This window comes from Topomyia yanbarensis, chromosome 3 (assembly GCF_030247195.1).
Source record: "Topomyia yanbarensis strain Yona2022 chromosome 3, ASM3024719v1, whole genome shotgun sequence".
In the NCBI taxonomy this organism is placed as follows: Eukaryota; Metazoa; Arthropoda; class Insecta; order Diptera; family Culicidae; genus Topomyia; species Topomyia yanbarensis.
In genome coordinates this window covers 113,147,049-113,170,180 of record NC_080672.1, presented here as the reverse complement: position 1 = coordinate 113,170,180, position 23,132 = coordinate 113,147,049, and the positions used below count along the sequence as shown (strand labels likewise).

The window sequence follows — 23,132 nt, the reverse complement described above, 5'->3', positions numbered from 1 at the left end:
ATATATATATATATATATATATATATATATATATATATATATATATATATTATATATATATATATATATATATATATATATATATATATATATATATATATATTTTTTTTTTTTTTTTTTTTTTTTTTAATATTTCTAGTCTGGTCGCTGAGCTATTTTGTCGTTAAAGGAATTTAATTGAATTGAATATTCAGTAATTACAGATTTTTGAAATTTCGAATATTGCGTATCTGACAACTGAATCACGAAGAACTTCAGTGGATCCAATTCTTTGTAGGTGTCCTTAAAGCTAACCACAACGTGCTTTGCCAATAATAAGATAGGTGGGTAATGTCACAGACATAACCGGAGTGTAGTAGAATACACTTTAGTCTGTTAATTAAAATGCAGAAATTGTTGCTGTCTTCGGAAATGTTGTACTAAATTCAGGCAAATTAGACGATAAAGAAGGTTTTCAATTAATCAGTATAAACAATTAATATAGAAAATATTCCATCACTGAAACTCTATAAAATTGCGTTGTTTATAGATTTTCATAAATTCCGGAATAACCGAACTATTATAATATTAACAGGCTAAAATGAATTCTATTTTAGTTTGGTTGTATTTTTGAAATCACCCACTTTTTCTATTTGTAGAGTAGTCTGAAATACTAACAGGATATGTATATCATGATCAATAATTTGATGACCCGTTTTTCCCGCATCCTTTTCTGATACATGAGATTCTTTTTCATTTCAAATAAACGTATATTCCCACTATATGAATAAATGTCCCATGTTCTATGGGAATACCCATGGAACAATTATGCATTTACACTAATGCCGTTTTGTCTTGACCCCAACACTAAGTCATATACTAACGCTAGTTTCTGCCAGCAACGAAAAAATTCTTAAACTCTTCAGAGATTCGTGCTCTTGTCCATCCTCCATCTCCTGTCCAGATGCTACGTTATTTCCATATTGAAATATTCCTTTTATTATAAGTCACAGTCTTTAACCCTCCGGGAGCCGCGCAAATGGCCCTCAGAACGAACAACCGCAGCTGCTCTAAGACGATTTCGCTAGATTTTCAGAGCAGCGTGCACTCAGTGGACTAGCGCGACTGCGCGAAGTATTCCAATTCAACAAGCACCATGTATATCTGAATTATGAAACATTACCCTACTTATCCATAAACCGAGAATTACCAATCCAACACACACACAAGCGTTAATGATTTGATAAGCCAACGAAAAAGAGAGAGAGAGAGAGAGAGAGAGAGAGAGAGAAGGAATATCAAATCAAAACTCTTCATGCGCATTCAAGGGTCGCCCGAAAAAAGGGTGGATTAGGTCTTTGTATCTTTTCACTTGCCAACAAAGAAAGGCTTAATTTGGCGCCTTCTTTTCAGTTTTCTCTGGCAGCAGAATAGCCTGGATATTAGGCAACACACCACCCTGAGAAATAGTCACATCGGAGAGCAATTTGTACAGCTCTTCGTCATTTCGAATGGACGATGAGGGATGATCCTGGTCTACTTGTTATCACGAGCAGCGTTTACTGCCAGCAAGTGCAACAAGCACTAGTGTAATACACGAATTATGCCGCTCTCATAAACGACCCTCTGTTTTGTACTTGGTTCATTTTATGTTCGAAACTGAGGGAGCCGGCCAACGAACAAAATAGTTTACTTCTACAGTCAATGAGGTGGAGTTTCGAACGGATACTAACCCTTTAACCCTCTTGTAATCGACTTGTACGGACCAATCATGGCGCAGATTATAACTGCCTTCACAAAATCCATTATTTCCTGTATTTTCAGTAATTGAAACTGTTCCTTGACTGTCGAGCTTATTTGTAAAGGATATTTTTCGGCTTATCAGTCGTGAATTAGACAGCGAAAACAACAATATTGTGTTTACTTCCAACGTTTCGATGGGTTTATTCCACCTTTATTAAGGATTCTAAAAAGAGTTCGTCGTTACTGGAGTGTACATATATAATTGATTGATTTTTAAGGAAATACTGATTTTAAGTTCACAATTTTTTTTTGTTGTTTTCTTGTTAAGATTTGTAAACTTTTTCAACAAATCTTAACATAACAAGAAAACAACAACAATTTTTTTGTGAGTTTAAAATCAATATTTTCTTAAAAATCAATCATTTATATATGTACACTCCAGTAACTGCGAACGCTTTTTAGAATCCTTGATAAAGGTGGAATAAACCCATCGAAACGTTGGAAGTAGAAACATTATTGTTGTTTATGCTGTCATGAATTAGACACTGATAAGCCGAAAGATACCGTTAACAATTGTATTTTCCGTAATTATGCATTCTGTAGAAATAATTACAAAATTATTGCACATATTTTCAATCAGATTGTGCAAAAATACAATGTTTTCATTCAGTACAACAGAAGGTATTTACGTAAAAAAATCGGGTAAAATTCCGACCGAAAATTAAAACGTTCAAAGAATTCTACTTTCAAATTCAGTGAAAAAATACGTTTAATATTTAATTCATGCCTCAAGAAGCCTTCGTGAGGCTCGCGAAGCTATGCGGCAAATTCCACACTGCTGCTAGGAATTCAAGCTATGTACTTTAATTATCTTTATCATTCATCACAATAAACATTAACCTAACTATACATACAATATTTCTTGACATACATTTAGTAAATTATTCTACCTGCACCTACGCGTTGCTTACTAATTATTATTATTGATTTTATGGCGGATAGTTGCGCACCTATCAGCACTCAATTCTATATGACAGCGGTATGATCTTCACTGCACGCACTCTCGTGACTTAAATCTTAGAGTTTAATAGTGAAAAGTACCCAAACGGTTGTTTCAGCCATTCCCGTTTCACATTTACTGTATGAGGCGACGCAGGGCCATATTAAAACTTACGTGTTCTGCAGTGGAATGCCTATCTTCCTGCAGCACCTTCCAAAACATTTCCCCAATGAAAAAGTCGCATGGTTTTGACGTTATACACAATGAAAACGATTGGATAGCTTTCATCGGCGAAAACTGCTGCCAACACCTTTATTTGTGGTGGATATTAATTTTTTTTTGGCCATCCGAAGGCTCAAAATAACGTCGGTGATTTCAGTTAGATAGAATTACTTATGGAGGATTGTCAACAAATTTGACGCAGCTCACATGAGCAGTATGACTGTTTCTGGTAACACTTCAGATCAGTTCCCCTGTATCTTAACTACCGTCATTGGTAAGTATTTCTCTGTTTTCAGTTGTAAAATTAATCGAATGGAAGTATATTTTAACGGTTCGGGTACAACCAGCTCATTTCATCTCCGGCCTAACCGAATATACGTAATCGAGCCGCACGAAAAAAATAAAATCCCTTCATCCCACCGAAATTAGACTAATCGTGAAACGGCGAAAACTTACCGGAACGTCAGCGTCGTCAGCGGTCGGTATGATTTATGGCTGCTCAGGTCAGCCATCGGGGTGCCCCAGAAGTCGTTCCGGAACACCTGCGAGATCGGGCTGAGCCCGAGCACGTCCTTGTTCATCGTAATTGCCGGAATGTCGTCATGCACAAAGTCACCCTGGACACCGTTTAGATAGCACAGCACGGCAATCAGTCCGACGAAGAAGTACACCCGCCAGTCGTCGGTTCCCTCGTCGGCGATGCTAGCGTTGCGGTATCTTCCACTGCTGCCGCCGATTCTGGTACCGTTCGTTACACAGCCGCCGGACGGGGTGGTCAAACCACCGCATCCGGGGAGATGACCGGAACTATTTTTGTTAAAATTGCACTTTTCTGAATCATGCTGATTGCTGCTGTTTGGACTGTGGGCAGCTGCGCCGTTGCACCATCCGGCTGTGTTATTACTACTGGTGCTGCTGCTGTTGTTGTTGTTGTTTAGGGCATCTTCTATGAAGGTGTTTTTATCCGAGGCACTCAACGTGGAGCAGTATGATGAACATGATGACGAAGACGACGACGACGATGATGGTGATGATGATGATGACGATGAGGTTGATGATGTGGGAGTGTAGTTGTGATTACCACATCCGTTTGCAGTTGCCTCCCACCGGGACCCGGACCGATGAGGCACACTCACTGGAGGATACACGATCGTAACCCTGCGCTTCATACTTTTTGCCGGTCGATCGTTGGGTTGAGCAAATTCTTCTTCTCCACACTTCTACACACTTTTTGTAACTTTTGTAAATTTTCAACAAATTTCGCTCATTTTTCATGGCGTACCCCTCGCGGCAAGGGTACCAACATATTCCGGTCTAATATAACTTTCTTGCTAATAATTTCCACTTTAATAGAACACGCGAGCTAGAGCGCAGATGAAAATACCATGAGACAGCAGCTCTGACTCGTGAGTACAACGAAAAATTAAGGACGATGGGAAGGAACTGGTGGAGGGCAAATACGGGAAATATAATTTATTATTAATTTCTTCTGTTGCACTTTTCTCGCTTCGTTCTCATTTCACTGTGGCTGCCAGGAGTGGCATGCGCTCACGAAAATTTATTGGATATAATTCCGCAAGTGAAGAGCTTAAAAACCATCGCTCAAAGGCGTGCACAGAGAACCTACACTTTTAGCAAACATCGCACCAACAAGGGCGGCCCTGCCAGTATGGCTTCCAGTAGCACCACTTCCTCAGCTGGTACGTGTCTCGGGTTTACTTTATTCCACATCATAACTTGTCTGCTTTTCACTTCAACTACTATCTACCACACCGGGCTGCCTCTTCGGCGGCGGCGGCGGATGATGATGAATCAGAAAGTATGAATCAGACTTTTCCTTCCCGATTCGGTTGCGGGCAGAGGTCGAGAAAACTGCGCCGATAGCATTGAGGATGCAAGTGGTTCCGCTTTTTTCCTGATTTTAATTTTTCTTTCCGGAACAACTCTCCTTCGGTTGATGGGTTCGCTTGCGTGTATCCGTGGCTGCCTTCGCTTTGGCGAGTTGATCCTTTTGCCGGCCTGTACAATTGTTTGTTTCGCCTCCGGTCCTGACTGACTCGTGACCAACAGTATCGTGTTGCATTCAGGCGATGAAGAAGGGACCGCTTGAGTTGATGTCGAAATTGTCCGTTTACGTGCCGGTTGCGGTGGAGTTAGAATTAGGACACATTTTCTGTTGGGAAGAGCAAAGAAGAAAAAATAAAGGAATGGTTAAACTTTTTGCTTCAAAAGCAGTTATTTGAAAGGCAATTAAGTTTTAGTCGGTATGTTTGAATGGCAGCAATCATTGGAATAATATTCGAATATTGTTTTTATACATTTGAGCATATCTTATGTTACTGTTGTAGCATTTTCGTTTTTACGTGCTGTTTAATTTAAAATTTACATAAAAAACTTTTTTCTCGTTGATTTGATAGAAGAATGGTTGCTTCTGCAAAATTTTAGAACTGCTCAAACCGCAAAACTTTGCTCAAAGAACCAATTCCTATTATTTAGACATTTCGGAGATATAAAGTATTTTCCACGGCATCCAGCTTCGAATTCCATTTTAAGTATTTTTATTCCAGATTTACAAGCATGTAATCTTAAAGAAAAATGCAAAATCCTATGTTCGTTCTGATTGTCGCGAAGAAGATGGCAGACCAGAACGTAGAGCTCAATATTTATGTATTACAAAACTATAGGAATATTTGATCCACAGCGTGTAGAAACTGCAAACCTGTGATTTTTTCGTTTATTTGTTTCTTTTTTTTCGACAGTTGTCCTACTGGAGCTGTAGAGCTAGCTTCTCGGAAGGGCTCCCCGTCAACATCACTCACTACAATTGCAGACGAGACAGGCAATGTCACCCACTAAAACACTCCTCAAGGCTAATTGCTGCGGGCCGTCATTCTGAATGTGATATTCATTGTACGGTTCAAAACTAAACAACTTAGCCTTATTAATTCTTTGGAGAAGTTTTCGTAGTTTATGAGCCCCCTCTTTTTGTTAAAACAACAGTTAGGGTGGTTCTAATTTTACCAAGATCAAAAAATTAACTTTTTAATAGTTCTAGATAGAGCCAAACGGCCTTCAGCGAAGTTGTAGAACGACAAATTTTGGAAAAGTTTGCTGAAGACATGTAAGCTCTATTTGTCATACTTTTTGTTTTACAATAAATTTAAACTCTGGTCTTAGGGTGTTTCTTCGAAATACAGTTTTATTCCAATAACTTTTGCTGTATTCATTTAAAACTAAAATAGTCTTCAGACAACTTTAAGATTGTTTCAAGGCAAATAATTTGTTTCATTGCGCCATATATCTAGCTATTTCCGTTGAAAAGTTATGAGCACTTTTTCGCCAAAACTGGGGCTGTTTGGAATAACAATATCATTCATTTGGGATAAATAAAAGATAATTCTTTTTGAGCTATAAATAAGGTCATGATTATAGTTATAATTGAGCGAAAAATAGCGAACACCATATTTTTTAAAATTTCATAAAATTGATTTAAAAAAATCTATTTTTGAAACATTTGGTGCTTATATCTTCTGAACAATTAATGCTAGAGTTTTGATGTATTAGAAGAAAAGTTTGTTTGTCTTCAAAAACTCTGAAAATATCTGAAGGATAGGTTGGAAAAAACTGAAAACTGAAAAAGTTACATTAAAAATTTGATTTTTCATGAATTGTAATTTGTAATATGTTCAAATTACTTCCACGGTGAACAATATAAAAATGTAGTTTCGTTTTCATGGAAAAATATGGCACTTTACAATACTTTTCTATTATTTTAAATAGTGTGCAGGGCGGTTCTAATTTTTTAAATTTAAAACTTTCTCGAAGACACTGAAACTCTATGTCGTGTACTTTTCATTTTACAAGAAATTTACCAAATAAAATCAGGGTGTTTCTTAAAAAATGGATTTCTTTGTATAACTTTTGCAGTTTTGATTTTTCATTAAGATCACTTTAGAAATACTTTCAGATATTTTGAAGGAGAACAATTTGTCTTAATATATTGAACCTCTAGCTTCGCTCGTTAGAAAGTTATATATATACTTTTTACTAAAAATAAACTATTTTTTGAGTAAATATTGCAAGATATAAAAAATATCTCATTTGTCATTTTTTGGAGATATATACTACAAAGCATGCTATTTCATATGAAAGCAACAGTATTCAATGTTTAGTGGCCAAATCGAAGATAATTCTATTTGAAAAAGTTAAATTTTTTATATGAAAGTTCTTATAACTTTAAAACGAAAAAGGTCAAGTAGTTGGCGTGTATTCTTGAATGATCACGCGCGGACGGTGAATCGGGTGTTTAATTTTTAGTGTATGGTATAGATGATAGAAAAGAATCAGTTTCTCCATATCACTAGAGTTCCCAGTCATGTCGCCATGTAACGTATTGTCCAGTGAATGTGAGTGTTATTTTATTTGATTGGTCCAACAAAAGGCATGTGTCCAGGCTGCTAGGACCGAGGGTAGAGGCTTTCGGACGTGGCCGATTAATGATCGCGTGAGTGTTGGGTTAATGCTTGAAATCGCGCTTGTAAATTTATAGGTACTACAACGTTCACTTAATTACCGGGGCCAATAACCGGATCTTGGTGGGGTGCTCATCCAAGTGACGTGATAAGATTGTATTAAACAACGATACTTTCAGTAATGGAATATGGGTGCTTCTGTTTCCGTTCAGCTGCAAACACTCACATTATTAAATTGGAACGAATACAGTATCGTTGTTTACGAATCACCTTAGGTTCCATGCAATCGACACATACGATGAGTCTTGAAGTACTAGCGGGAGTTCTTCCCTTAAAAGATCGATTCTGGGATCTCTCCTCTCGTTTACTTATACGATGTGAGGTTATGAATCCACTTGTAATTGAAAATTTCGAAAGACTTGTCGAGTTTTAATCCCAAACCAGATTCATGACAGTGTACTTCAATCACATGTCACAAGAATTAACGCCTTCTAGTTATGTTCTGACATGTGTTAATATACTAGATACTCCCGAGTCCACTTTATTTTTCGATACGTCCACGCAAGAGGAAATTCGTGGAATCCCGGATCACCAGCGCTCTCTGGAGATCCCTAAAATATTCATAAGTAAATACCAACACATTGACTGCCATAAAATGTTCTACACTGATGGGTCACGAATCAATGAGGCCACTGGCTTCGGTATTTTCAACAATAACACCTCGATCTCTTTCAAGCTTGCAGAACCTGCCTCCGTTTATACAGCCGAACTAGCAGCAGTTCACTATAGTCTGGAAATCATTGATACTTTACTTCCGAGCCATTATTTTATCCTCACAGATAGCCTCAGCACAATTAAGGCACTACGCTCATTAAAGCTTGATAATCACGCTCCGTTCTTTTTGACGAAGATACGAGAATACTTAACTAAATTAACAAATAAATCTTATCAAATTACCTTAGTGTGGATTCCCGCTCATTGCTCCATACCGGGTAATGAGAGAGCGGATAATTTAGCCAAAATAGGGGCGCTGGACGGTGACATCTATGAAAGACCTATTGCCTTCAATGAATTTTATAGCGCTTCTCGTCAGAGGACGCTTACTAGTTGGCAAACATCATGGGACAATGGAGATCTGGGACGGTGGTAAGTAACGGTGGATGTAAGTCGAAACTTCATTCGTGTGATGTCTAGACTCATGTCCAACCATTATACGTTGAATGCGCATCTCCGCCGTATTGGGATCGCAGAAGATAATCAATGTGCTTGCGGAGAGGGTTACGAAGACATTGAACATGTTGTTTGGTCTTGCACTGAATATCGTGAAGCCAGATCCCAATTAATAGGCTCCTTACGAGCCAGAAGAAAACCACCTTATGTACCACCTGTTCGTGATATCCTCGCTTTACGAGATCTTACATACATGAGCCATATTTACCATTTCCTGAAAACAATAAATATTCAAATATAATTATCCCCACAATGTTTCTAGTTTTTTCCCTTGCTACCCACAAACAATTTAAATTTCTTCGCAGTTAGTTAAGTTAGATAAAACGATATAAATAAAGAAAAAAAATAAACAAAGATTACAGAAAAACTATCAATAGGTTTACAATGAAATTCAAGAAAATAGAGTATAATTAAAAACATTCAAAATGATGATTATCCTCAGTGTTAGCATTAGAAAGTGATTTTTTTTATAACGTGATAGTCTTAAGAACCTTTGTAACATGTTATGTACAAAAAAACCCCGGCGTAAAAAAGATTTTGCAAATGCCGTGTCAAATAAACGTTTTATGAAAAAAAAAAAAAAATTACCGGGGTGTTTAAATGTTAGCGAAATCGTGGGCGTATGTATGTGGACGATTGAAATTGCATGCGCGCGTCCTGGTACAATAGTACATGCTTGCCCGCGAAAGAAATCAGAAAATTAAAAAATATTACTCATGTGTATGTGAACTAGTTGATAAATCCTAGCTTAATAGCCACGACTTACTTTTCGTGCTCGTTAAATAGTTCATGAAATCATAAAATATTATTCATATATTCGTAAACTGGTTCATAATTCCTAGTACAATAGTCACGTCTGGCCATTCGTGATCGTCAAAAAATTCATAAAATCATGAACTATTATTCATGGATCCGTGAACTAGTTCATGATTCCTAGCACATAATTTACGATCTTTATGTGTGCTTGTAATATTTAGAATATATTTCTAATTATTTTCAATTTCAAGCAAAATGGTAATGTAATTTTCGCGTGAACTATTTCACAAAATTTGGAGTATTATTCGTGGAATCATTTTTCCATTCCAGTGATATTCCTCCTCTACTTTAATGACGTCAACATCAAATTACAAGGACCCCGCCTTTCTTTTGCCGACGACATGAAAATGTTTCAACAAATACGGGATAAAACCGATGCCGAGTTTCTTCAGAGTGAATTGGAGAGCTTTAGTACGTGGTGTGATCTAAACAGAATGGTTTTAAACCCGAGTAAATGCTCAATCGTTACGTTCACGCGGAAACGCCATCCGATTCAGTTTAACTACCATCTCTTCGACTCGAGTATTCCAAGACACTCTAACGTCAAGGATCTCGGAGTCATCATGGATTCGGCACTAACGTTCAAACCGCATACATCATCCATTGTGGATAAGGCATCAAGGGTTCATCTTCCGAATAGCGAAAAACTTTAAGGACGTATATTGTTTAAAATCTCTCTATTGCGCGCTGGTTCGTTCAACACTGGAATATTGTTCTGCTGTTTGGAATCCTTACTACCACGCCGGTGTCGACAGAATCGAGTCCGTCCAACGCCGGTTCATACGCTTTGCACTCCGACATCTTCCTTGGCAAAACAGATTTCAGCTGCCAAGCTCCGTAAACCGTTGTCAGTTAATACAGCTCGATACTCTAAGCATCCGGAGGGACTGCTCTCGAGCCCAGTTCGTCTCGGACTTACTCTCTGCCAAGGTGGATTGCCCTACAATCTTCGGACGCCTCTATCTTCAAGCTAGCGTTCGAGCTCTGCGCAATAACTCTCTTCTGCGAGTCCCGTTCAGGAGAAATACCTATGGGCGCCAGAGCGCTTTTACCGGACTCCAGCGTGTGTTTAAAAGTGTGGCGATGGATTTTGACTTCAACCTGACAAGGAATTCGATAAAAACTAAAATAATGTGTATTCTGAAATGTAATTAGTTTAAGTAACCACCATTGGGGCCAAGGGGTCTGTTGGTGGCGGTACAACAAATAAACAAATAACGCCTATATATGTGAAGATTTGTTTCCTTCGTGAATATCAATCATGTGTCCTGCTATGTTATTACTATATACGTGGTTTTGTCCATGAACTATTTCACGAAACTGGAAATATTATTCATGGGTCCATCTCTGTCTCATGAACCAGTTCCCGATTCATAGTATATTGGTCAAGATATACATTTCCTGTTCGTGAAATTGTTCACAAAATCGTATGATGCCGCCTTTTTATGAAATTTTGTTCAAGGTCGAACGTGAACTATTTCACGAAACTTGCAATATTATTCAGGGACTCACGAACTAGTTCACATATTGTGTATTTTAGTGCATGGTCGCACGTGAACTATTTCACGAAACTCGGAATATTATTCATGGATTCACGCACTGGTTCACATAATGAGCAATTTAGTGCATGGTTGCACGTTAACCTTTCCACGAAGCATGGTATGTTTTTCATGGATTCACGAACTAGTTCACATATTGTGTAATGTAGGGCAAGATAGCACGTGTAGTTCACATATTGTGCATTTTAGTGCATGGTCGCACGTGAACTATTTCACGAAACACGGAATATTATTCACGTATTGTATAATGTAGGAGATGGTCGCACATGAACCAAACATTTGAAGGTAACGCCATATATTTTTTGGTGTGAACTAGTTTTGTGAAAACATAAATTATTTCACGAATTCGAAGGTAAAAACATAAGAGCGAGTAAGGGCGCTATAACCCTGGCTCATTAGCCAGGGCAGGGCTAAATACATCTGTCCCATCCCAGGAACCTAGGACCAAAGGAGTGACATTAATCCTCTTAGAAAAGTCACTACCAACGATTTATCAAACCCCCATCAAATTGAAACGGTCCACGTTTCTTCCTTATTCAAGGTTCAAAATAATGCGTTGATCAAATTATTCATTGAATGATTAATTTGATTGCCGTATAATTTTGAATCATCTTTATTTTGTACGCTGCACAGTTGGCCTGGCCGCTTTAAGGCTTGTGTCATATTCAATATGTGCCACAAACATTAATAATGACAAGAAAAAATGTTTTTCAGGATTCCTACATGTATTGGCTGTGTATGTGAAGACTAGACTAGACTAGAACTAGTTTTGTGAAAACATAAATTATTTCACGAATTCGAAGTTTCAGAGTCATGATTTCAGGAACTTGGTAACGATTTCCGTAAATTGTTTAGTTCACGAATTCGTGATTTTTCGTTCATAAAATTATGAACGGATTTTTTCCGTGCATCATGAACATGGGCCACATTAATCCACGTGTCGAATTCGAAAACAAACTCTAGAATAAAATATTACGATGATGTGAACAGAGATTACGTAAATCGTAAAGAGGATCCTGAAATAATGAACATGAATCACATAACTCGTAACAAAAATGTCGAAAATAGTGACTAAGATTCGGAAATCATGAACATGAATCCCTCTGCTCATGACTGAAACATGACAATAGCGTGAATAGAAATTACGCAAATCATGACAATGATCCTGAAATAATGAACATAAATAACATTACGCGTGTTTAAATTGTCAAAAATCGCGACTAAGATCCTGAAAACATGATCATAAATCTCACCAGTCTGACAGAAAAATCCGATACTAAACTCATTAATAAAATAGCAAGGAAAGATGATGAGAAATCAGAAAAATCGCGAATAAGCTCTTGAAATCATGAGCATCATGTGAGTGGTGGCTGTGTATTCTCCAATTAAAAACAAGAATCGTAACAAAAACTGAACATGTCCAGGGAACAACAACAGTAACCCAAGCAAACATTCGAATGTAACGCCATGTATATATTCGGAGCGAACTAGTTTTTTAGAAACTCAAAAAGTTTCATGAATACGAGGTTTGTTACTCACAATTTCAGGAACTTGGTCACGATTTCCGTAAATCGTACAGTTCACGAAATCGTGATCTTTTGTTCGTGAATTTATGAACGGAGTTTATTACGAGTACATAACCACGCCCCCTCCCCTTTGTACTTCTACTTCTTTCTATTCGGACGATCACAAAAGTGCATTTTTCTGTTGAATTCGATCCTGCTATATATTATTAGCTTTACATCAGTTAATAGGTAGTTTTTTGCATGTTTAGCTTTTAATAGAAATTAAGTTTAGTTCGTAAATTACAATTTTATTATGAGTTTCGTCTTTAACTTTTCTGATAGGAAAGACAAATGACGAGATGACACGGCGAGGCACACATCTCCGAATAACATTGGGCACGTGCCCACCGAAGCAATATATTTTGATTCCTGATTCCCGGTAGTTTGATTTACCGAATTTTCCCAAATTAGGAAAAAGCAGTTGATTGAAATTGACATTTTTCTTTAATACACAGGTGATAAAATGAATGATAAAAGTTCGAAAGAAACAAAAATAAGTGCTTAGATCATTTATCCTATTGTCCTATTCTTTTCACTTATCATCATCATTATCTTCCAACTCGTTGCCTGAAACGGGCATGCTAGAGGAAAAAACGAGAGTCGGTTAACCCCCCGCAATCTCTTGTACTCATCGCTACCATCTCCAATCTGTAGTTTAACCAGCCTCCCGGCTTACTTTCGCAGTTCAACGATAAAACACGAAAAAAATAGGACAGGAAGAACTCGAAAACGACTCAGAAAAGTTTTACCGCATGACAATAACATTTGCGCTTGATGAGAGTGAAAGTGAAAATAATCTTTTTTTTTCCGGCGATAAAGAAAAACCGCTCTAGCAGACTGCCGGTCGGAATCAACCTTGAGGCGTTGAACAAATTGAATTTTTTCCCCGTCTCAGGCTTAGGGACCGTATTTCTTTCGCGTTGAGTGCCTAATTGTTGGGAAATGATCGCAAGGACGATTCGAACAAATCACCTGTGAAACAAAGGTGAAATTTTCGCAAATAAACACAAAGAGAGATGAAAGTATCCTGAAACCACGGCACAATTGAGTTTTAATGGCTTGCGGGATGAGGGATTTTCTTTCGACGGTGTTTTCTAAGCGCCCAGGAGCAACGGGAGCAGACCTCCTCGGTAATCTTTTACTTGTTGGTTAATTACATTTTTTTTTTTCAATTTGTTTATTTGATAAGGCACGTATGCGTTAGCTTAAAGGTGCCATTTTTTCATTGTTTTACATTTTGAATTTCTTAAAACTAGGGGGATACACATTTCAATATTATTTTGTTTTATATAATAAAACTAAAAAAAATTACAGCTAACTTATACATATAAAAGAGGGTATAATATAATATTCGTAAGATTTGGGGGACGGGTCATTTGTGTGTTCTTTGTATAGTAATTCACTTTATGATTTTTAGAAGGGAGATGGTAGAAAAAATAATTATTAACTAAGCGGAACATTTTACAAGCTTATTAACTAGAGATAACTAGAAAGAGTGGTTCAAGATTAAGGGGAATTAATTAGGACTATTTTAAAGTAGTGGTACTGTTGCGCATTTCTTAACGAGATTAAATATTGTTCAACTAAAACTAGAAGATAGGGGGGCACATAAATTTTGGGAAGATATTCAAGGGGAGAAGGGGGTGAAGTCATACATCTGTGTATCAGAGACATGGGAGGGTGGGTGGACAAGGCTGAAGGGGGGGGGGCGAGATATAAACTTTCAGTTTCCGGCATCAGGAATTAACGGCCAGGATTACAGATTCGAATGGATTGATCAACTAACACTAGAAGATAGGGGGGCACATAAGTTTTGGGAAGATATTCAAGGGGAGAAGGGGGAGAAGACATACATCTGTGTATCAGAGACATGGGAGAGAGGGTGGACAAGACTGAACGGGGGGGGGGGATATAAACTTCAGTTTCCGGCATCAGGAATCAACGGCCAGGATTACAGATTCGAACGGATGTATCAAGTATTGGGACGCCGGGCGGTTTTCCTCGAGCCGGCAGGGGTTCCTCCAGACGATTTCGTAGTACGGCTCAGATACGGATCGGGAACACACCGCGCTGCGTGTGTGATGTTGTACTGTAGATCTCGTGTTGTTGGTTCATTCGACAGATGTTTTGTCTCGTCTTGGAGTCGTATCAAACCATCGTTGGGGTACGGTAGGCGGAAGAGGGCACTTCTGGGAATGATAAGAGAAAAGATAGGGGCATTTAAATTTGGATATTGATGGTTTTGAGGAACGTGTATATAAGGGACATGTAGAGAATATCGCGGCTTGCTAGTACATCTCGAACCGGGACATTGGGTGATCTTCCTCGGGCCCGAAGGGAATCGAATAGTTGAGATCTGGCAGAACAGTACTCGGCACATGCCCAGACAACATGTTCGATTTCGTGATAACCGTTGCCACAAGCGCAGATACCGCTATCCACGAGCCCAATACGCCGGAGATGTGCGTCCAGCGTGTAGTGATTGGACATGAGCCGAGACATCACGCGAATGAAATCCCGACCCACATCCATCCCTCTGAACCAAGGTTTCGTCGATACCTTAGGGATTATCGAATGTAGCCACCTTCCCAGTTCACCATTGCTCCATGATGTTTGCCAACTTTCGAGGGTTCTCTGATGAGTAATACTGAAAAATTCGCTGAAGCTAATTGGTCTTTCATATATGTCACCTTGCAAAGCGCCCGCCTTAGCTAAAGAGTCCGCTTCTTCATTACCTGGAATGGAGCAATGCGAGGGAACCCAAACTAAGGTAATCTTGTACGATCTTGCAGACAAAGCACGCAGGCGCTCCCAGATTTTCCCCAGAAAATATGGAATGTGCTTTCTAGGTTTCATTGAACGGAGAGCCTCGATTGAGCTGAGGCTATCCGAGACAATAAAGTAATGATCGGTGGGCAAAGTATCAATGATCCCAAGGGCATACTGAATAGCAGCAAGTTCTGCGACGTAAACTGAAGCAGGATCATTGAGTTTGAATGAGGCGGTGAGGTTTTGATTGAATATACCGAAGCCAGTGGAGCCGTCGAGGCTTGACCCGTCGGTGTAAAACATCTTGTTGCAGTCGACTTCTCGAAATTTACTATGAAAGATGCTTGGGATCACTTGCGGACGTATGTGATCCGGGATTCCACGAATCTCGTCTTTCATGGATGTGTCAAAGAAAACAGTTGAATCAGAAGCATGAAAGAGATTGACACGGTTGGGATAGTATGAAGAAGGATTGATATTTTGTGCCATGTAATCGAAGTACAAGGACATAAATCGGGTTTGAGAATTGAGCTCGATAAGCCTTTCGAAATTTGCAATTACTAACGGGTTCAAGATATCGCATCGGATGAGCAATCGATAGGAGAGTTCCCAAAATCGATTTTTCAGCGGAAGGACGCCCGCCAGCACTTCTAAACTCATCGTATGTGTCGAGTGCATACAACCCAAAGCAATACGCAAACAACAATACTGGATTCGCTCTAGTTTGATGAAATGTATGTTCGCAGCGGAGCGGAAACAGAAACTCCCGTACTCCATCACCGACAATATTGTTGTTTGGTACAGCCTGATCAGGTCTCCTGGGTGGGCACCCCACCATGTTCCGGTTATTGTACGGAGAAAGTTGATCCTTTGCTGGCACTTCTGTTTCAGATACCTAATGTGACATCCCCAGGTTCCTTTAGAGTCGAACCAGACCCCGAGATATTTGAAAGTTGAAACCTGAGCAATAGTTTGACCCATTAATTGAAGCTGTAGTTGCGCTGGTTCACGCTTCCTTGAAAATACGACTAGCTCAGTTTTCTCCGTGGAGAACTCGATACCTAGCTGGAGGGCCCAAGCAGACAAATTGTCCAAGGTATCTTGCAATAGTCCTTGCAGATCGACGGCTTTGGGACCTGTAATAGAGACCACACCGTCATCTGCAAGCTGCCTTAGCGTGCAGGAATTGACAAGACATTCGTCAATGTCATTCACGTAAAAGTTATAGAGAAGAGGGCTTAGACATGAGCCCTGGGGAAGACCCATGTAGCTAATTCGTGATGTCGATAAATCACCATGCGAAAAATGCATATGTTTTTCAGACAGCAAGTTTAGCAAAAAGTTGTTTAGAGTCGGTGAAAGACCATGCTGGTGCAGCTTCTCAGAAAGAATTTTGATAGAAACTGAGTCAAAAGCCCCCTTTATATCTAGGAAAACTGATGCCATCTGCTCTTTGCTAGCATAAGCCATTTGAATTTCTGTTGAGAGCAACGCAAGACAATCGTTCGTCCCTTTGCCTTTGCGGAAACCAAATTGTGTATCTGACAGTAAGCCATTTGCTTCAACCCAATTATCGAGGCGAAACAAGATCATTTTCTCGAACAACTTTCGGATACAGGACAGCATCGCAATCGGTCGATACGAGTTGTGGTCGGAGGCTGGTTTTCCTGGTTTTTGAATGGCAATGACCTTCACTTGCCTCCAGTCATGAGGGACAATATTACCCTCAAGAAACTTATTAAATAAATTCAACAAGCGTCTCTTGGCAGAGTCTGGCAGATTCTTTAACAAGTTAAATTTGATTCTGTCTGGCCCTGGGGCTTTATTGTTACATGATAAGAGAGCAAGTGAGAACTCCACCATCGAAAACGGTGTTTCGTTCGCGTTATTGTGAGGGGACGCGGCGCGGTAGATCTTCTGTGCCGGGGCGGAATCCGGACAAACCTTCTTGGCAAAATCGAATATCCAACGGTTTGAATATTCCACGCTCTCATTGGTACTGTTTCGGTTTCGTAAGCGCCGGGCCGTACTCCAAAGAGTGCTCATCGATGTTTCTCTCGTTAGTCCGTCGACGAACCGGCGCCAGTAGCTACGTTTTTTGGCTTTTATCAAACTCTTCATGCGCGTTTCCGCCATCGCGTACTGTCGGTAGCTAGCTGGCAGCCCGTCGTCCCGGAAGGTCTTATACGCAGCGGCCTTCTCCGCGTACACGTCTGAGCACTCTTTGTCCCACCATGGATTGGGAGGACGCCCGCGTGAATTCGCGTCTGGTACGCGTTTAGTCTGAGCTTGAATCGCGGTATCGAGAATCAAGCCAGCCAGGAACCCGTACTCTTCCTCCGGAGGAAGCTCTTGTGTCGATTCTACTTTTTCGGATATCGCGGACGCGTAGCTCTTCCAATCAATATTTCGTGTGAGGTCATACGAAACATTGATTGTATTCGGTGGCCCTGAACCGTTAGCAATATTAATTACGATTGGCAGATGGTCGCTGCCGTGGGGATCAGAGACTACCTTCCACATGCAATCTAACCGCAGCGATGTCGAGCAGAGGGACAGATCTAAGGCGCTCGGTCGCGCTGGAGGGACAGGAATCCGTGTCATTTCACCCGTATTCAAAATAGTCATATTGAAGTTGTCGCAAAGCTCATGGAGTAGGGTAGATCGATTATCGTCATGAAGGCAACCCCATGCCGTGCCGTGGGAGTTAAAGTCACCTAAAACTAGCCTCGGTGCGGGGAGGAGTTCCGCAATATCGCAAAGCCGTCGGTGGCTAACTGAGGCTCTAGGGGGGATGTAGGTGGAAGCAATGCAAAGTTCTTTGCCTTTAATTCTGGTTTGGCAAGCGACAACTTCAATGCCTGGTGTCGAGGGGAGGTCGATCCGATTGAAAGAATAGCACTTTTTGATCCCCAAAAGTACTCCTCCGTAAGAGTCTTCTCGATCCAAGCGAATAATATTAAAATCGTGGAAGTGTAGGGTTATTTCTGAAGTGAGCCATGTCTCGCATAGGGCAAATGCATCGCATTTCAAATTATTTAGTAAGATTTTAAACGAATCGATTTTCGGGATAATGCTTCTGCAATTCCACTGTAGAACAGTGATTAAATCCTTGACCTCGTTCGATGAATTAGCCATCGAAGGATACAATCGCTGAAAGGAGGGGCCATTTCGCAGTGAACTGCATCAAGAATGTTTTTACTGCGGGGAGAAAGCTTATCAAGATACTTTTAAGGGGGTCAGAAATGTTTAACGCTGTAAGAATACGGTCCACAATGTCAGAGAAATTTATTAAGCCAGCACTGTTTTCTTTCTCTGGCTGAGATATGGGAACACATGGGGTTTTTGATGTTCCTGGAAGTGCTGGGAACTCCTTTTCTGAGCTCAGGTTACTGAGACCGGGAGCGACTTGCTTCGGTTTTGCACCAGTACTTCCTTGAGTAGTTATTTTGGGGGGACCATGAAGAGACACCTTCTGGCCTTTACGACGAAGCTTGGAAGAGGAAATGTTCTTCTGGGAGGCTGTGTGTCCCAATTGTTTGCAATTAGTACAGTTCATGACCCGCGGCACAAAGAGGCGAACAGGTAGACGAACCTTGTCAAAAAGGAGGTAATTAGGCAGGGCAGAGCCGGCGAAGGTCACCCGATAAGAGTCTGAGTTGACGTATGTTTTCTTCCCGTCAGCTGCGACTGATGCTGAATGCAAACGTTTGCATTCCAGTATCTTCACTGGCTTAAGCATGGGGTCTTTGAAACAGCCAGTCCCATATTTTAGCAGGTCCTCGCAATTCAGACTCGAATCGGAAACGACCCCACTGACTTCAACCCTGCTAGCTGGAATATACACCCTGTACTCCCTCGTAAAGGGCTCGTATCCAGCAATATCGTTTGCCTGAGTTGAACTGTTAACCACCACCCGAAGCTTATCAGGCCGAGTTTTTGATATTTCTGTCACGGCCGAATACTCTGCAACAGATTCAAACACTTTTTTTCTTTGGTCCGAAAGAAGATCACAAATGGCCCGGTGGCCGAGCTCGGATATACCTTGAGCCGGGGAGCCGATTTTATTTCGACGTCCATCTCACCTTGAGATGAACCGCCGTCAGGGGAAGTCATTTTTGCACGGGCCTATTGCCCAGTGCACGTTATTAAGACAACCAAGAAGGGGAAACGAAAACTAATACTTAGCTTGTGTATGTAACGGTATCCAGACGGCTTACTAGAAGAACACTGTTTCACTTCACTGACCGGCTAACGGTACTCAGAAACAGAAACACAAAAGAAGGGAAAAAATACTGAAACCTCAACTAGGCGCAGAGTGTGTAAATAACCTTGAACGCGGATTAACACTATTTGTCGCTATAGAGTGTACGGACCGATGACAAAAGACTTCTATCTCGACTGAGTGCTCGATAACGAATGTTAATTACATTTTGATTACATTTCACAAATAAGCAAAGTACATTCAGTTAACATATGCTGGAGTTTTAATGGTGCTGCCTGGTGGATAGTTAAGAAAAGAGCTATGCTATATTTCACCCTAAGGTGGAAAATTTGGTAAAAACCAAAATTTCTCACTAGGGTGAAAATTTGTTGGTAAAAACCAGTCTTAGTACAGGAGGGCACAAATCCTTATTTCATCTTTTCAAGTCTCGGCTTCACTGTGTCTCATCGGCATAAACAGAACTTCTGCTCGAACGTGACATCACGTTTGATCAGTCGTTCGATTGAAACACAAAGTGTGTTTTAGTTTTAAGGGATTTGCGTCAAGCCGGCGGTAATCTATTCCGACAATAAGTTAGTGTCGGTTTCTGATGAGGCGAAGCTGAAACGCAACTAAGTATAAGAAAAGAGCATTGTATAAGTACAGCACACTAAAACTATCCAAAAAGAGCTAGAACCTAAGCGTAAATACTATATTGCTCTCGATTCTTAAAGTATTTTGACCTAGTTTTAGAAATTGCTTAAAATATTTTTCTACAAAAATAGTTATCAACATTTTCCGCAACAATTCTAACTTTATTACTTACAATTGATGGTAAAAATTTAATATCTAGATAATATCAAGAAATCAGAAAAATCTATGAAACTTGTTCGGTTAAGAAGGACAACACGTGTTTTGTGCAGATACAAATATCTTGTACACACGCTCGGAAACAATAAATACAATCTTAATTTTTCAACTAGTAATGTAATGTTTGAATAACTGCCAGTTATTCATTAGTGCAACACTTCGCTATGAACACGTCTCCTTACGAAAAATAGAACAACGGATCCGAAAAATGCAAATATGGTTCTTTTCGACGTTCCGAAAACAGCTTACAAGAAATCGGAGACCACTAGTCAGCTTCAAATTATCCTATTCCATATCAAAACCTTGGCCACCTTCGCTTATTCGATGTTCCATGGTTCCATCATTGCCGCCATGGTTTGTGGATGAGATCAGCCCGGTTGTGTTATGTTTCACAAAAATGTCCATTACGGCAACGTGAACGGTGTGTGGTTCCTTGCAAAAGCAGCAGTGGTTTAATGGAGGCGCCTTACTCATCGACAAGAGAACCCGAGAGAGAGAAAGTAACATAAATAAGGTGGAACACCAACTGTTTGCTTTTGCGATGAACGTTGTACACGGAGAAGTACATTTCAGCAGCGGTTGCACATTTCAGTATCTACTCTATACCATACATTTTGAATTTCGATCCATCCACCCAATGAATGCATACTCGAAGTGCATAGAGCAGAAAATCATACCAGAATAAACGAGACAGGCGAAGATAGAAAATATGCAAATACTGCATATCTGAACTTCTCCGTGCAGTCGTCGTCGCTTTGAATGCGGGAAAACTGTTAAAGTGGAACAAACAAAAATACCTCAGTTCAACCTAACGTAAATGCAAATTGACGAGTCTGAAATTTTTCGTACGCAACCTGCGGAACACAATCAACAACAGCAACGGGCCGCAGACTGCGGAGTGTCGGTTTTTGAGCGATGTGTGTTTGCTACGATAATTTGAGTGATATCTCGGCCAATCGAATAGTATCACGGTAACAAGGAAATGTTTCGAAATGACTAATACAAGCGGAATGTGTGATGGAAAAATCATAGCTCTAGATCAGAGTATTGTTTGTGTTATTGAATTACGAATGAAATGAATGTTTCATCCAACGCTTTTCATTCACAGGCTTGTAAATCGATACGAAAGTTAATCTTAGATTTTCTTCCACCATTCGATGACTCACGCATGGAAGATGAAATCGTAAACAACTAGCTGCTTCATGTCGTACTATTGTGTTGAGGAAAAATGGAATTGATTCAGTGGCATTGTCAATATTTAAGCGTAGCGCGTCGTTTAGTGCGAGTGTTTTCGTTGAATCACAACATGATTTGGCGTTTCTTGTGGATAGGGGACTATGGAGTAAAAACAACGACCAAATAAATATCATCACTCGACAGTCGCATATTTAGTTGAAATACAGTTTAAAGTGCAATGTTCACATTTTGTAAATTTGGTGAAATATCTTTGTAAATTTTGAGAAATTTGGTGAACGTTCTTTCTATAAATCAACATAGCCAGAAAATTTAGCCAAGCAAACTTTAGAAAATGCAGCATCGCATGAATTGTAAATGATCTCATTGCAAACTTAGCAACAACTCGGGACAGTGAACGCCACAGTTTCGAGTGTAACTTATATTTACCGCCAGAGATAGATTTTATATCGTTGAAAAATACAAACAATAATTCGATAACGGCAAGCAATCTGCAGTTGCGGCAAACGAGATCAGATTTATGTCACAACCGGGATTAGAAACCAGGGCATATAATTCCGTGCCCAAAATGTAATGAAAGTAGAAAATAGCTGGGAGAAAAAATACAGATACTACTGTGTAAAAGTTTATGACTACCATTGAAAACTATTTTCAAATACTACAATCACAAACACAAATCACAATATTTTTCCTACTTTGGATAACGAATTAATGTTTGGTCACGGTTTCTACGTAGTGCAATGATTTCGTAGACAACCTTTGGTTGGAAAACTTAAAGGTATCTAATATACTAGAAGTACACATGATATAAACTGCATCAATATCATTCAGTTTGATTCGTATTATTTCGGACTGTGCTAACTAAAATCAGACGTGCATGCATCGATGATTCGTTTGTCTGTTTCCTTTGACCATGTGTTACAATAGTGCAGATATACCACTATGAAAATCTGACGGTTTTCTGTGATTTTTTTATTTATTTTTGACGGCTTAGTCAAAAATAGAATTAGTAGAACGTATTTTAATTTTTGTCCGACGTTTCGGTGCTGTTAAGTACCATCTTCAGGGAACGAACTATTTTTCTTCCCTGAAGATGGTGCTAAACAGCACCGAAACGTCGGACAAAAATTAAAATACGTTCTACTAATTTTATAAAGGCTGGCTAAGCCGAGAAAAACAAATAAAAAATCACAGTTAAAATTATGCATCGATTACGATTTCAACACGAAGATGTCCTTAACCCTTTGCGACGCAGTGTGACGTCCCACCTACCTCTCCTAAGTTTTTATTGGATTTCTAGTTAGCGTTAACATATAAATACGAATTCTTTCTTTCAATCAACTCTTAGGAATGTGAGGAGCACAAATAGCATAAAAAACATGTGAATTTGATAATTACTTATTAGTTATAAACATTTTATACTCGAAAATCTCATTTTTCTGAACTAAAAGTCCTAAAGATCTAAAAATTTAACAGGGTTTGAAAATTCTAAATGGCGGCTACACAATG

General features: G+C 39.6%; 1 protein-coding gene across 1 annotated transcript in view; it reads right to left on the bottom strand.

Annotated features, from left to right (window-relative positions):
* Positions 1-23,132, bottom strand: part of LOC131689725 (protein O-mannosyl-transferase TMTC1-like) — a 739,528-nt gene that overhangs the window by 327,375 nt on the left and 389,021 nt on the right. The window contains exon 2 of the mRNA XM_058975014.1: positions 3,401-5,117. Coding sequence (XP_058830997.1) covers positions 3,401-4,113 — 713 coding nt within the window. The 5' untranslated portion in view covers positions 4,114-5,117. The remainder of the gene's footprint in view (positions 1-3,400; positions 5,118-23,132) is intronic.